Raw genomic sequence first — 14,696 nt, 5'->3', positions numbered from 1 at the left:
GCAAAGTACACAAAACAGACACAACAAAAGACAAATACACTGGTGAAAAACACCCAAGGCAGTCAGTTTGTGAAAAGCAAGTTTATTTTAGCTCGGTATCATTGCAAGACTATTTACATGTTCATTTCCATTTTTCATTAAGTCGCACAATATCACAGCATTAAAATTCAACATATTAATATGCAACAAAATATTGAAAAATGCTCCATTGCCCAATAGGAACAAGACAAGCTGACATCAGGAGCCAATCAGAGCGCAGCAATCAATAGTAGTCCTCCAGATCTTGCTTTTCACCCTGGTTTTGAATCTGCTGCTGTTTCTTGTAAAGATCTGCAATCTGAAAGAGAGAAAGAAAGAGAGAGAAAGACTGATGCAGGAGATCAGAATAGTTCATTTCGAGAGGGTGTGTTTGTGTGCCTGTGCGTTTCCAACCATCGGGAGACAGGAATAAAAGAAAACCGAAATAAATGAACTGTGAAAATGAGGGGGGAAAAGAAAGAAAGACAGTGTGGAGCGTAAAAAGATGGATTTCCTTTAACGGATCCACTCCACTTGCTCCACTAAATCACGATGTCACGAAGCTCCAAACTACGCCAATGTCATCACGTTTGACTTTCAGAAGGAAAAACTACTTTAAAATCTCACTCTTACGGTCTCATATGCCATGGAGCTATCTCTCACACACACACACACACACACACTGTGCCATATCCTGCATTTTCCATACACTTATGACATTTGCTTTTGAAAGGAACATCCCATGTGGGGTAATTACTATTGACTCCTACACTTTTGCTTTTTCTACTATATTTTTTATTTATAAAGGAATGAATGAATGAAATATTGCTTATATATTTATTTATATTTTATCTTTTGAGTATTTCTTCTTTCAATTTCAAATCACACTGTATTCACATTAGCACTATGTATTAAGTAAATACACAATTCCTCTTGTGGGTCTTGCTCCTTGTTTTTCTGCATTTCATATGTTACCTGTGACCCTGTGGTGGCGTCCTCTGGCTTTTTGTCATCTCTAATCCTGAGGTACCGTGGGAAACGAAGTGAAATGCCTTTCTCTGGGTCCACCTGATGGCAAAGAAGAGAACGGCACCATAAAGAGCCAAAGTTGAGCACAATGAGCCAAGACCAAAAACACTGATTCAGCTTCATGATTGTGGTGTACTGACCAATCCCATCGCTGCCTTGTAAACCGGAGACAGTGAAAGGTCAGCGCATTTCACCTCCCACACTTGCACCGCCTCCAGCCAGACATCCGGCTCAGCTGATTGGTCCACACGGTAATATGGACGTGGTTTTGGTAAGATGTGCTCCTGAGGTGGATTGCACATAAAGACATTGAACTTTATGTGCATTGAACTATATGGAAACCAAGAAAGTGCAAATCTTGATTTACCTTTAAGAAATTGTAATGTTGCTCCAGATCTTCATCTTTGAAGCCTGTTCCAATCTGACAAAAAAACAAACAAATAAATACATGACACTCGTATTAATATATACTTTAACGTCCAAATATTTTGGGTCATTTTTTTAAATAAATTTGTCCTTTCATATAGCGAGGATACATTAAAAAGGTCAAAAGCGACAGTACACATTTATAATGTTACAAAAATGTATTTTTAAATAAATGTTGTTTTGAAATTTTTTGTAATCTAATATCCTAGAAAAGAAAAGTTGGAGTTTGGTTTCCATTAAAATATTAAGCAGCACAGCGGTTTTCAAAATTTTTAATAAGAGCCATTTCTTGAGCACCAAATCAATATTAGATTGATTTCTGAAGGATCATGTGACACTGAAGACTCTTATGAATGATGCTGAAAAATTAGGGTCCACAGGAATAAATTACATTTAAAATATATTAAAATAGAAAACAATTCTTATTGTAATAGTTTCTAATAATTTCACATTATTGAATAACATCTATCCATCTATGAATTAGATATTACAAAAGAATCTGCTACAAATATTTATATATGCGAGTAATTACATTTCTAAACTCTGCATATGATGCAGTAACGTATCTGTAATCAGATTAATTCTCTTTAATTCCAGTCCTAGTTTTCCCTAGCCCCTCTCAGACTAATGCACACACGCACACACACACACACACACACACACCTTGCAGACAGACTGGAACTCCTCGTTCTCCTCATCGTAGCAGGCCAGTAGAAATCCTCCATAGCTGCCTGCTCTCTTCCCCTTCCCCAGATAAGCACCAATCACACACAGATCCACTGTATCTCCAACACCCTCAAGATAGTCCTTCTTCAGCTGCAGAGATAGACCATTAGAAACAATACAGCAGACAAGCAAATGACAGTTCTGACAGTAGTAAAAATAGGAATTATCATTTTAATCTTTGTCATGCTCTAGAGTACAAAAACCATTTATATATATATATATATATATATATATATAAACAAACCATTGAAATAAGATAACTGTACCCAAGAGGCAAAACAACTAAAAACTGGCATCACTCTCCCCTTTGTCATTTGAAACCTATATTACTTTCATTCTTTCACTGAACTCAAAAATAACTGTTTGGCACAATGACACGCTTCAGTCGCCATTTACTTTTACCACACTTTTTTAATACAATGGGAGTGAATAGTGACTGAGGCTGTCATTTGAAACATAAGGGCTTTGAGAAACCCCACTTTAGAGACCATGAATTTGTAGATTTAAGCAGAAAAACAGAATCGAGGTCAAATAAATTCATGTTACATCTGGGGGTGTGAGAGAGGGAGGTTTGTTGTTTAGCAAGGATGAATTAAATGATTAAAAAAATGACAAAAAGCCTTATATTTCTGTAGAATAAACACTGTTGTTTAAAAAAAAAAATGGAGAAATAATATTTTTACTGTGTTTTGGTGAACCTATCAGTATTCTGCCAAAAACTGAAGTTTTATTTCACATTATCATGATGTAACACTTTTTTGGTAATCCGATGAATGAAACACTTGCCAAATTAAGTGTGCTTCATCTCGCTTGAATATTTATTCTTTAATTTGGAATTTGATGGATGCATACCAAACAATTATTTACAAATAATGAATAAATTTGGCATCGGCACAAGACAGCTGCTTCTCATTAGATACAACGGGGACAGAAAATAAGTAACATTCTGAATTGGACTGGATGAGACATTTGTAGTAAACCGGGAATTAGCTGAACTCCGTACTGACAAGTCCAATTTTTGGCAACCATTAACAAACTACAGTTAAACAAGACTAAAACTAAAACTCCTGTTACAATCTGCCAAAAAATCCAGAACCTAAAAACAGCCTTCAACAAGATTTAACAGAGTACACTAAAGATTTCTGCATTTTGTTGTATTTAAAACACACCATGGATATATCATATTATATAAGGTAAAGGAGAATCTCCACCATTTGTCTCATTTCTATGGTCAGAGTATATATTCCATCATAACACTGAGCCTTAATGTCAGGATACAGACACAGAGCCAGAGAAAAGCTTAATGGGGTGGAAATTACACTTTAATGACTTGCACCTTCCTTCTGACTTTGAATACTTGTCTGGGTTTTATTTTTTGAATACAAAGGATGCGCCTGTCTATCTGAGACTATTGCATGCATTTTTTGTTCCAGCAGTCTGACTTCACAAAATGTTATTTGTGAAATTCTTTTATTGACTACATAGCATTCCAATGTTTAAAACATTAAAAGGTCAAATGAAACGTTTTAATTAAACATTAAAAATAAAAAGTATGAACATAAACACAGTGTTGTGTGCGATACCTTGAGCCAGTTGTGGGAGCGTTTGGCAATCTCATAAGTTGCATGTTTTTCCAATGTCTTCACCATTAGGCCCTCACAAGAATCTGCAAAACATTACAAACTCCTTAAATAGAGATTAATTAACAAATTCTGGATATTACTAATACTGAATGAGTAACACCTCATATTGAGCAATTCAACTCTAAATATCAGTCAATTGTCAAATGGTTTTGGACCCACATTTTTAATTGGCAAACCAATACAATACAGTAATTGTCTATTATATAAAAGTACAAAGACAATAGAGCCACAGCTGTAGATCTGTCATTCACACACCTCGTACAGACTGCTCCAGGAACTCAGCAATGCTCTCTGTGTTGTCAGCGTCCAGAGATCGAGCAAAAACAAACTCTCCTTCTTTCTCCTCAAAACTCTCCTGTAACAGAGCCCTGCGTTTGCTCAGAGGCTCTCGCACCAGAGACTGTCACAGACAGACACATAATTCACTAAAACAGCACATAGCATGTAAAAAGGAAGATTTCTGAGACATGCAAAATTATTCAAATGTGATTGGCTATGAGCTGTTATCATGGTCTTACCTCTCCGTTGAGGTACAGCAGATCAAAGGCGTACACACACACTTGAACCTTGATCTCAGATGCATCCACATCCTGAAATACACACACACAAACTCATGTAAACTTTTAAAGGGGGCATATCATGAAAAGCTGAGATTTCCAGGTTTAAGCACTATAATTGGGTAACGTGAAACTTGAAAACCAGAAAACGTGAAGAAAGCCCAGCAACTTTGCTTTGGTAAGCCTACGAAGAACAAGCTGCTCAGATTTCGCTCCTCTAGCGATGTAGGAAGGGGATCTTATTATAATATTACCGCCCCTTAATCTGCATGCTTCCAACCACAGCAAGTGACTATAGTGTTTCACTTCTAACGTCACGACCTTCACAGTCATACCCGACTGTTTTTCCAACTTGTGTGTTTTTAACATAAAACTTGTGTGTGTTCTTGACAGTTAAAGGGCAATAACACATGAAAGAGAACTGTAACAGCCAATTTCTGTGTGTTTGCTTTGGATGTTTCCAAACAAGAAACCATATATAAGAAGTTTAAACTAAAAACACACTTTAAAATGCATGATTTCAGTGCAATAGACATGATAATCTAAACTGAACAGATTTTTTTAGCAGAGTATCCGAGGTACAAGCTGTAAAGGCACAGCCCTATTCTGGAAAAGGGGGAGGGGAACAACAGCTCATTTGCATATAAAGATACATGCACAAAAACAGCCTATTTGCTCTTGTTCAAAACAGACATATGTTTAAAATAGACAATAGGCAAAATAGGCATTGCTTAAGTTCAAAATAGGTATTTTCAAAATTATATAATAAATAAATGCGCCGTGGGGTATTTTGAGCCGAAACTTTACAGGCAAATTATGGGGACACACAAGACTTATACTATATCTTGAAAAAAAAGATGCATAATAACTGTCCTTTTAAGGGCTTTTATTAAACATAAGGATTTGATTTTTATTTTTAAAATGGTTTAAGATACAGCATGTCACCCTGAAGGACAACTATTAAATGACATGTCTTTTCTCTATATTCAGCTGTTTCTCTGCTCACATTTTTCTCTATTTGTACCGCTTACCTTTCTCTTCCTTGTGGTGAGGACCTGAAATGGCTGGATCTGTTTCTTTTCTCTGTCCCAGGCAACCGCCTCTGAATCCAGAACACAGGACCGTACGTTCTCTTTCTTCACCTGCGTGAGAGAGGTAAGGACATTTATTAAATCTCCTTTCAACACCTGAATAAACTGGATCATCGACGCAAAGTAATGCCTCACCCTGCAGACATGCCCCTCACAGTCATAACATCTTAAAATTACTTGTATATAAGGTCACCTGAGGTTTAAACACTAACACTTCACCAACATATAACCCATCGAACCCTGAGGCTGTGTGACATTTACAATTCAATAGATGTTACAAGTGCATATTGAGTTTGTGAGAGCTGCAGCAGAAGGTATGGGGCAGTTTTGGAAATGTCTGCAATCCTCCGACATAATTGAATGCATTCACACAGTCAGTGTTTGGGATTGACAACGGAATTTAATAACAGATGTGCCTGTTCATACAACAGCTTACAGAAACAGCTTGAATTCAGTCTGTATGAGTAACTGAAGTCAAGCCCTGTTTCTATTCTCATGACTACTGAGAATTCAACTTGTAACCATAGTGACAGTGACTAAAGGGTCGTTCACAGCAAGAATGATAAATACTGATAACTAATGTTTCAATAATCATTCTTATCTTGGAGAACAGTAAAGTCCACACTACAACTATAACGATAAAGACTAAGAGGAACAATATTGTTGAAATCTTGTGTTTTTTCTAGCTGATTAACAATAAAAACATTGACAGCCAATCAGAATCCACTTAAAGAGTTTGAGCATTTAAAGCAGCAGATGGCAAAACTAATAGTTATTGTTTTTGTGCAAATGGCCTAAATTAAATCGACCATTAAATACTGTTGATTACTGCAAAAAAAAAAAAGTACAAAACTCATAAATTAACTCTTTCTGTTAAAAAAAAAAAGTTTGTTATTTGAGCTGTAAATTAGTTTAAATCCTTTTTACCTACTACATTTTTAACATTCAAATCATGTTCTGTACTAATAAAACTATTAAAGTATTATTAATAAAGTATTTTAATGTTTGTGGTTTCGTCCCCATTCACATCAATTGCAAATGCCTCAATGTAACCCTGATTTTGTTTTCCATAAAAGGAAATAAGAAGAAATTACATTTTGTGGTAATCAGCATCATGGAACAATTACTGACAATTTGTATGAATTAATAAACTTAATTTAAAATCAATTATTTAATTAAGTGCTAGTTTGTATATATATATATATATATATATATATATATATATATATATATATATATATATATATATATATATATAAATGCATTTGTCAAACATTTTCATTACCAAGCACTAGAACACGACTGACAACTGTAATTCCCCACATGACACATCTTGTTTACAACTCAGACGGTTTGATTCTTGTACAATAATTTGATACTTGTACAATAATGAGATTTTACATTGAATATCACACAACTGAGAAAGGGAAGGCAGAGAGAGATATTACGGTTCTGAGATTGGATATGGACACTGATAAGCAAAACAACAGCATTGATTTATCTGCGTGTGAGCTTATGTCATTCATCAAATGATTTCTTTGCTTTAGGGCTAGAATCCATTATTGCTTTCTTGAGAGGAGAACAGAGCAGGATGACAGAGGACAAATATGGCCTTTGAAAAAGAGAGAGAGAAAGAGACAGATACAGAGAGACTCGCAGACACATAAAGAGAGAGTCTGTGAGAAAGACTCTAACAGCATATCCAAACCAGGTGTGATGGTTTCTTTTCCCTCAAACATTTCATCAGGCGCTTAGTTTTCTATTTTAGTCGTGTCATGTTGGGAACCTCCACCCACGGTGAAATCTCATTTGAACAGAGTTCCAAAATTGCTGCATATTCAACATCATATGTTCTGACTGGCAGTGGCTCTTCTTACTAAAGGCTGGAATACATCATACGACTTTCGTCCAGATTTTTGCCCAGATTTACAGCTTGGATGAGCTGACGTTGGTTGCCAAAAGTCAAAGTCAATTTGCAGACATTGAGCCGCAGATGCTGACAGATTTCACAGAAAATCATGTGATTTTAGAACATATTATTTTCATGCGTCATGCATCTTTTAGCTTTGAGGGACATAATATTTCACATTCAGGCTATGCATTTCTTTTTACCAGTACCCGTGTTCCCTGGGAATTGAACCCACAACCTTTCTGCTAACGCAATGCTCTACCACTGAGCCACATAAACACCTATATTCAGGACAACTTGAATGTCTGGTGATGTGTGATCCTGAGTCATTTAGATTTTAAAAGTCCTGTATTGTATTCCAGCCTTAACAAAAAAGTAAAACTAGTCAGGTGCACACTGTGGGAGAACTGTACAACAGCTGTCAGAATGGGCATTAGCAAGATATTGGGTGAAAGCCAAGTCAGACTGTTCAACATCAAATATCTTGACTGTACAAGCTACATTTGAGTTGCGATTGTATGGTTTTTTGAAGTCACCAGTTCGTGTCAGTTTTGAAATATATGATCGCGCCATTTTAGTATTATTTTAATATAATAGTATTTATTCAGAATTTGAACAAGCTTTTATTTTGTTATTTCTACATTTCTTTTTCATTTTTATTTCAGATTTAGTAATGTTAACATTTAAACTTATTTCAGTTAGTTGCAAAAGCAACATTTATCATTTTGATGTATGTTCTTCATGTCATAAAGTATTTATACTTCATTTTAATTACCGAATTATTTTTTTTATCAGTTATTAATTTTATTTTTTATTATTATTTTAAAACTCTGTATTAGTATCTTTTAAGCTTCAACCCCAATTTTTTTTTTTTTTTTTTTTGAACATAAAACATGGCCAACGTAACCACTCTGCCAGAACCTCTCAGGCTAAGATTTCTTAGCAAAAGCAATTAATTGGGCATCAGTGAGCATGTCACACTGAGGCTTAGGCAATCCCAGACTGCCAATTTTGCTTTATGATGGAATCTTTTATTATCCCTGAAATTAGACAGCCAAATTTTGGAAAGAAATTGGACAGTGTGCACCTGTGTTTAAACACAGAGATTTGCTTTTGTGTCCTTCTGATCTATTTATTTCTATCTTTCTGGGTGCATGTGTCTTACCTGTGGGATTCGTGAAATAATATCAGGGTATTTGCTGGTGTTGTCTTCTTGGTTTCGGCTGAAAATGCGCACCTCTCCATTCTCAAGAATATGGATCTGTTAAATGCAAAACAAAAAGGCAATTAACATTTTAATCAATGATATTGCTATGGAAACAGAAAGTCACTTTTATGGCTGAGGCTCCACCTTGTGGAATAAGAATAAAACAACACACACCTGGGCTCTCTCTCCATCATATTTATACTCGCAGGTGAAAGATGCCTCATCGAAACGTTTCATTACCTCCCCAACCCCTTTAGTCGGGTGGGCCAACATGGGCCGCAGGGGCACACCTGTAAAACACAATTCAATTTAGTCTCATTCTAAAATCAATTTTCTTTTTGTTGGCAAATGTTGTAATTGGTCAGTACCTGGGGTGAGCTTGCAGTGATTGGGCAGTTCATCTATGCCCTCCTTCATCAATACAGGAATGATTGCATCATAATTTGGCATCTCACTGGGAGGAACAATATGAGGGAAAACATTATTTGTATGCATTGAGGTGATATGTACTAACTGCAACACCTGTCCAATTTGCCAAATCAGACTTCCTGTAGGGAACAAATTATGTGAATACTCATTAAACAGGCACTTGTTATGCAGTGGAAACCTGCAGTTGTAATTGAAATATCGTTTGTAGTATATCTATAATTATCGCTCACAGCACCAGTTTGTGTTTGACAATCAGGTTAGGCTCGGTCTATGAATGTTAGCCAATAGGATAAAATACAAAGAAATCTAGATATTTTTTTTCAGCCTTTTGATTGGACATTGGATATACATGTATATACATTCATTGCAATATGAATATCTTTTCACTAAATGGACAAGGACAAATTAAATTTGTACATATACAGTGTATACAGCTACTTAACCTTTTCGCAGTAATGAAACAGACTTCCAAAATCTTTGCTAATGAGCTCTAAACCAGATACCCTATTAAAATATTTACTTTTAGTCACAAGACTACTGTTTTTGAGTATTGATGCAAAAAAGTAAATCATTTTTAAATTTTAACTAAATTATTACATTTATTAAAGGGATTTATGTAGATGAAACCATCACTGTTTTACTGTGCTTAATTAAGAAATTATTACAGTTGTTGAATTCTGCCCACATTTGAATTGCCAGACAGGGAAGAATAGTGAAACGAGTGTGTGTGTGTATGCGCATTTAGTTTATCAAAAGTACAGTAATAAAGTACATTTGTGAAAAATCAGCATATTATTATTTTTGTACATTTTAAAACATTATTTTTTTTGTGATGGCAAAACTAAAAAAAATTTTTTATTTAACTGAACTTTGTAACAAAAAAAAAAAAAAAAAAAAAAAAAAAATTATATATATATATATATATATTCACACATAAATGTTTTCAATGGTTCTTTTAAAATATTTTTCATCAGTGTCTTGCATATATACACACACTCACTCACCAGTATGTCTGTTTTAGGATCAGTGATTTCTCCTCCAGCCACACTCTCCTGTTTTCAGCACTCATTCCTTTCCCAGCATCCAGCACAGCTGGTGGGAACTCTGAACCAACACAAGAAAAAACATTTAAGTAACATTTCAGCACTACTAAACTAAATAGACACCTAATTAATATTAACATGTTTAAACGTTACTCATTTTTTATTTATCACGGCAGAGAGTAATCTTAATTGCAAATGCTGAATGCCTGGAGGTTCTATCAATGCTCTGATTATGATGTGTGTTAATGCCAGTTTCATTAGGATCATTTCAAACCTTGGCCCGGGGGCGACAGACACACAGCTTGACTGAGAGCCGTGAGAATGCTCTGCTCAGCCAATCCGATCCGCAGCTTCCCAGCCAGTGACCTGTCAATCACACAAGCAACCAATCAAACTAACACATTTCACTTCTGCATTAATATTCAAATTAATCTGTCACCATACAGCAGTATAATCAAGGCCAGTAGCACAATTTAGATTTAGCTAAAATCAACTGTCACCCTTAAATTACATTCATTATTCAGTATTTTTCAGAATGAACTCAACATTTCTGTATGGTTGGTCAGATGAAGAATTTAAAAAGTCATAAGTGAAAGGCAAAATAACGCACCGCACAATGTATCGGGCCTCAGAAAACCGACACGCCACAAACAAGCCTTTAATAATGTCAATCTTCTTATTCATTGCCTAACACAGAGAGAGAAAGAGCAAGAGAGAAAGGAAGTGGATTTTCATTGAGAACAGTTTTTAAATTGATAAAAAGTGACAGTTAAAATCTTTATGATGTCATAAAAGATCTTAATGAAATAAATGTTGTTCTTTTGAACTGTCTATTAAAAGACTCCTGAAAATAATAAACATGATTTCCAAAAATATGAAGCAGTAAAATAGTTTTGTAGATGATAAAAAGAAACAATTTTTGAGCAGCAAATCAGCATATTATAGTGATTTCTGAGGGATCATGTGATCAGCTTTGCATCGCAGGAATATATTATATTTGAAAATATATTACTATGAAAAACAGCTAAATTCAATTGTAATAATACATTCACAATAATGTTGTCATTACTGCATTTGTACTCACAGAATTTCCACTCATGTTAGCAATCTCTTTCAGTTTGTTGAAAACGCCTCCTGCTGTCAGATTGGCCGGTGCAAACATCATTCTCTGGTTACTGCGAGAACTTTCAGCAACCAATCCCAGGTCACCTTTCTCCTGAGCCTCTGCCTTGATTTTGTCCAGTTGTCGCCCTGGTAACAGAAGTTTACAGTACAGGGGTCAGGCAAGGAGAATGGTGAATGACATCAGGGAAAACACAAATATATTTACCAGTTGCCTGAGCCACAGCTTTCATCAGAATGGTCTCCCCAATGCCCAGCTCCAGACCCTGATATGCAGGGCCGAGCTGATTCAGACACAGGTACACACAGCATAACAGGTCATCTAAACAAACAACAGAACATTGAACAGATGCAAACACATCATATTACATAAGATATGCTACATTTTTGTGCTCTGTACAAGCAAAAATAATGAACCTACCTAAACTTAATGAATACACACTCACCTGGAGAAAGCAGAATTACAGATCGCAGAAAGTTGGAAAGCGTTTCAATGTTCTTCAGCCTAAAAAAATAAACTAAGATTGAAATGTAACTGCTTTCCACACTTATTTTTAAACTCTAATAGATGTAAGAGAAAACACATACAGTACACAGTTTATACAAAACAATTCTACTTCATACCTGCCTGAATCCTCTTCAATCTTCTCAAAGGTGCGAGCGACAGCCAAATATGGCACTCTGAGAAAGAGATTAAGAAAACATACAATGAACTTCCATAGAAAAAGTCTCAGTCAAACTTTACAGCTTTAGAAAGAAAAATGTATGCAGCACACTGTTATATAACTAATGAAATGTACTTTTGGCCCTTCATCCAGCAGGCATGGTCAATGGGATGGTAATGAGCTCTGGAGGGATCATACTGGCTCTGGAGTGCAGAATCCACCCCCTTTTCACTGTCAAAACAATAAAGCTCATTCAAATGGAGTCAAAGAAAAAAACTGTGGCCTTTCATAACAAACAATCATGTTTTTTAAGTAAAATATTCCAAGACAGATTTCTTCAACCTTTTCTTCTCTTTCTGTTCAGCAGCATCAGAGATCTCTCCGTCCTTCTTTTTTTCTCCCTCATTTCGCTCCTCTTTTTCCAGTTTGACAGCTGCCTTTCTGGGTGCTACAAGAGATTGTAAGATGCAAGTTACATATTAATGTAAAAAATAAAGTTTCAGTAATCATGCAGGTTTGGGTTGTCAAGTAAATAATAAAAATTTTCCTTTAAGAGTGAACCATCACTTTAATTAAAAAGACAGAAGATGAGAAAGAAAAGTACAACAGGTTTACCAAAAAAGCTGCTGATGGGTTTCTTTTTGGCCGATCCCCCTTCCTCTTCTGTGCTTTTTTCTTTTTTAAAAGCTCGTTCAGGACTGCTGTGTTCCTTCTCTTTCTTGTCTTCTTTTTTTTCTTTCTTCCCATTCTCTCCATTTATCTTTTTCTCCTGCTTTACCTTCTTTTTCTCCTTTTCTTTCATCTTATTGTTTGCATTGTCCTCCACTACGGGTGTTTTTGTTTCATCCTTCTCTTTCTGTTCCTCCACTGCAGTCTTCCCATCTTCTCTCTTCTCTTCCACCTCCAACATCTCGTTGTCTGAGTTGAAGAGAGAAAGAGAAGAAACAGTGAGAAACACTTTAAGATATAGGAGATACTATACCTGACATCAACTCAAATCACCTGTCTGTTCAGGTGAGGCCTCAACTCGTGCTCTCTTACTCTCCTGCCCTTCATTGACCTCCTTTTCCTCCTCTTTTGCCCCTTCTCCATCACTTCTGCTTTCCAGCTTCCTCTTGGGGAACTGCTTGCGGGCTAGAGAATTAAGAAAAGGGATTTTAATCCCATGTAGTTTACTGTATTCGGTTTAAAACAAACTTTACAGAAAATCATTTGGCATAAAATCTACTACATGCCTTTTCTGAAAGAATAAATAATCAGTAGCACAAGGAGGAATGTGAGAAGAAGAGAGTGATACAGACCGGTCTTGCGTTTGGGAATGCCGGACGGCGATGTTGATGTCGGAGTTCCAGGAGTACCGGAGGAAGCAGGGGTAACCACCGCAACAGAGGTACTCGACGTGAGCGGAGTCGTTGGGGTTATGGGAGTTTTTGGAGAAACCGGAGTGGAAACAGCCTTTGTAACATCAGATTCCTGTGTATTTAACATAGTAGAAACAGAATTGTTATCAAAAATACTGACATCTCATCCTGGTCGAAGTTCATGATAACTCAATAAACCTTACCTGCTCTGGCTTTGCTGGTTCAGCTTCACTCTGTTTTGGCAGCTGCTCTTTTACTATCGGCTGATCTTCATCATCGCTGTCTATGATTGCACGACTGCGTTTATGCACCTTCTTTACTGGTGAATCACTTTCCTGCACACCATTCTGAATTTTGAGGGGACTTTTTAAGGGTCTGAGCAGAAGGAAGAGAAAAACATTATCATATAACATAATAACATTGGTCATTTGTTTTTATATTCCTTCAACTCCACAGTGGTCATTGTTACCAAAGAGAATGAATACAGAATCAACACAGAAAGAGTTATGTGGTTTCCACAACACTGTGTTCAATTAGAAAATAAAAATTAATTCAACAAATAAATAGCAGCTAAATATCACTCACTCAGTCTTTGTTTTGACCTGTCCATCACTCTTCTCCTTACTTTTCATTGGCTGAAAGAATGACCTGTGGGCGGGAAACAACGAGATCACGTTATAAAGACATATTAACTCCCTCAAGTTGATACGGTATTATAAAATCTGACAAAGAAATTTAAAGGAAACCCTTTATTGTCACAGTTGGAGTAAGTTAGTTGGTGTAGGTTAAACGCAGTCTTGTATCAGAACCAGACACTGCATGTTCTGTGGTCAACATCACGAATAAAAGAAGAAAAGCAGGACACACTCACGCTATGCTTCGCTGCATCGTTGGGGTATTGCACTGCTGTTACCGAATAAATCCGAAATATGTATTTTTAATATAGATATTGGCGTATTATTAAAATTTCTTTAGCTTCGATGTTTTCTTCCGCGCGCTTAACTCCGTATGATTCGGCGCCAAAGTGACGTCATACCCACAGACAGAATCAGCGGGGTTTATTTAGTACAACAGCATTTTAGTGCCACCTGTTGGATTGGATGTATTGGATGCAATCGTGTATCGTTTTATTACAAATTATCATTATTTATTTAGTTTTTTACTTGAATTCAGTCACAGACTCATACTGCCACTAAAGTAATATGTAGGATTTAGTTTCCTTCTAGGTCATTGTTTCTTAGCATTTTCCTTCTTTGCTTTTTATTCCCAAGAAACAAGTAACCTCTGAATGATAATTAGCCTGCATAATGGATATCAAGTGTCCCCATGAGTATAACAGGTCTACCAGTAAATTTGTGACCTTGTGAGAAAATCTTTGGTCCCTGTGAGGAAACCAGGTTTTAAATCATACTGAATGATCATATTATATGAAGATATAAAATTGCAATAGGTTTTGTGTGAGGGTATGTA

General features: G+C 36.0%; 1 protein-coding gene across 2 annotated transcripts; it reads right to left on the bottom strand.

Annotated features, from left to right (window-relative positions):
• Positions 1–62: 62 nt before the first annotated feature.
• Positions 63–14,255, bottom strand: LOC113045080 (DNA ligase 1-like). Of its 2 annotated transcripts, none has more exons than XM_026205218.1 (27): positions 14,098–14,255; positions 13,812–13,874; positions 13,430–13,601; positions 13,167–13,338; positions 12,868–12,999; positions 12,481–12,783; positions 12,208–12,313; positions 12,001–12,096; positions 11,825–11,881; positions 11,647–11,705; positions 11,409–11,522; positions 11,163–11,329; positions 10,689–10,765; positions 10,353–10,444; positions 10,040–10,139; positions 8,975–9,060; positions 8,781–8,896; positions 8,565–8,660; positions 5,431–5,541; positions 4,361–4,432; positions 4,098–4,242; positions 3,783–3,865; positions 2,137–2,289; positions 1,415–1,468; positions 1,188–1,331; positions 994–1,086; positions 63–337 (listed from the first exon to the last, which is right to left on the bottom strand). In XM_026205218.1, the coding sequence occupies exons 1-27, from the start codon at positions 14,112–14,114 to the stop codon at positions 263–265; spliced, it is 2,955 nt and encodes a 984-aa protein (XP_026061003.1). In that variant the 5' UTR covers positions 14,115–14,255; the 3' UTR covers positions 63–262. The 2 variants fall into 2 exon arrangements, with proteins under 2 accessions (XP_026061003.1, XP_026061004.1); XM_026205219.1 differs by having other exon boundaries at positions 13,167–13,320.
• Between the last annotated feature and the right edge of the window lie 441 nt (positions 14,256–14,696).

The sequence above is a fragment of the Carassius auratus genome, chromosome 27 (assembly GCF_003368295.1).
Source record: "Carassius auratus strain Wakin chromosome 27, ASM336829v1, whole genome shotgun sequence".
In the NCBI taxonomy this organism is placed as follows: Eukaryota; Metazoa; Chordata; class Actinopteri; order Cypriniformes; family Cyprinidae; genus Carassius; species Carassius auratus.
This window is presented reverse-complemented; position numbering and strand designations above follow the sequence as displayed.

Coding starts and splice junctions, on each gene's coding strand:
- LOC113045080 (XM_026205218.1), bottom strand. Junction 13,339..13,429: donor AACCAGCAAAGCCAGAGCAG/GTAAGGTTTATT, acceptor TTAAATACACAG/GAATCTGATGTTACAAAGGC. Junction 12,314..12,480: donor ACCCATCAGCAGCTTTTTTG/GTAAACCTGTTG, acceptor AATCTCTTGTAG/CACCCAGAAAGGCAGCTGTC.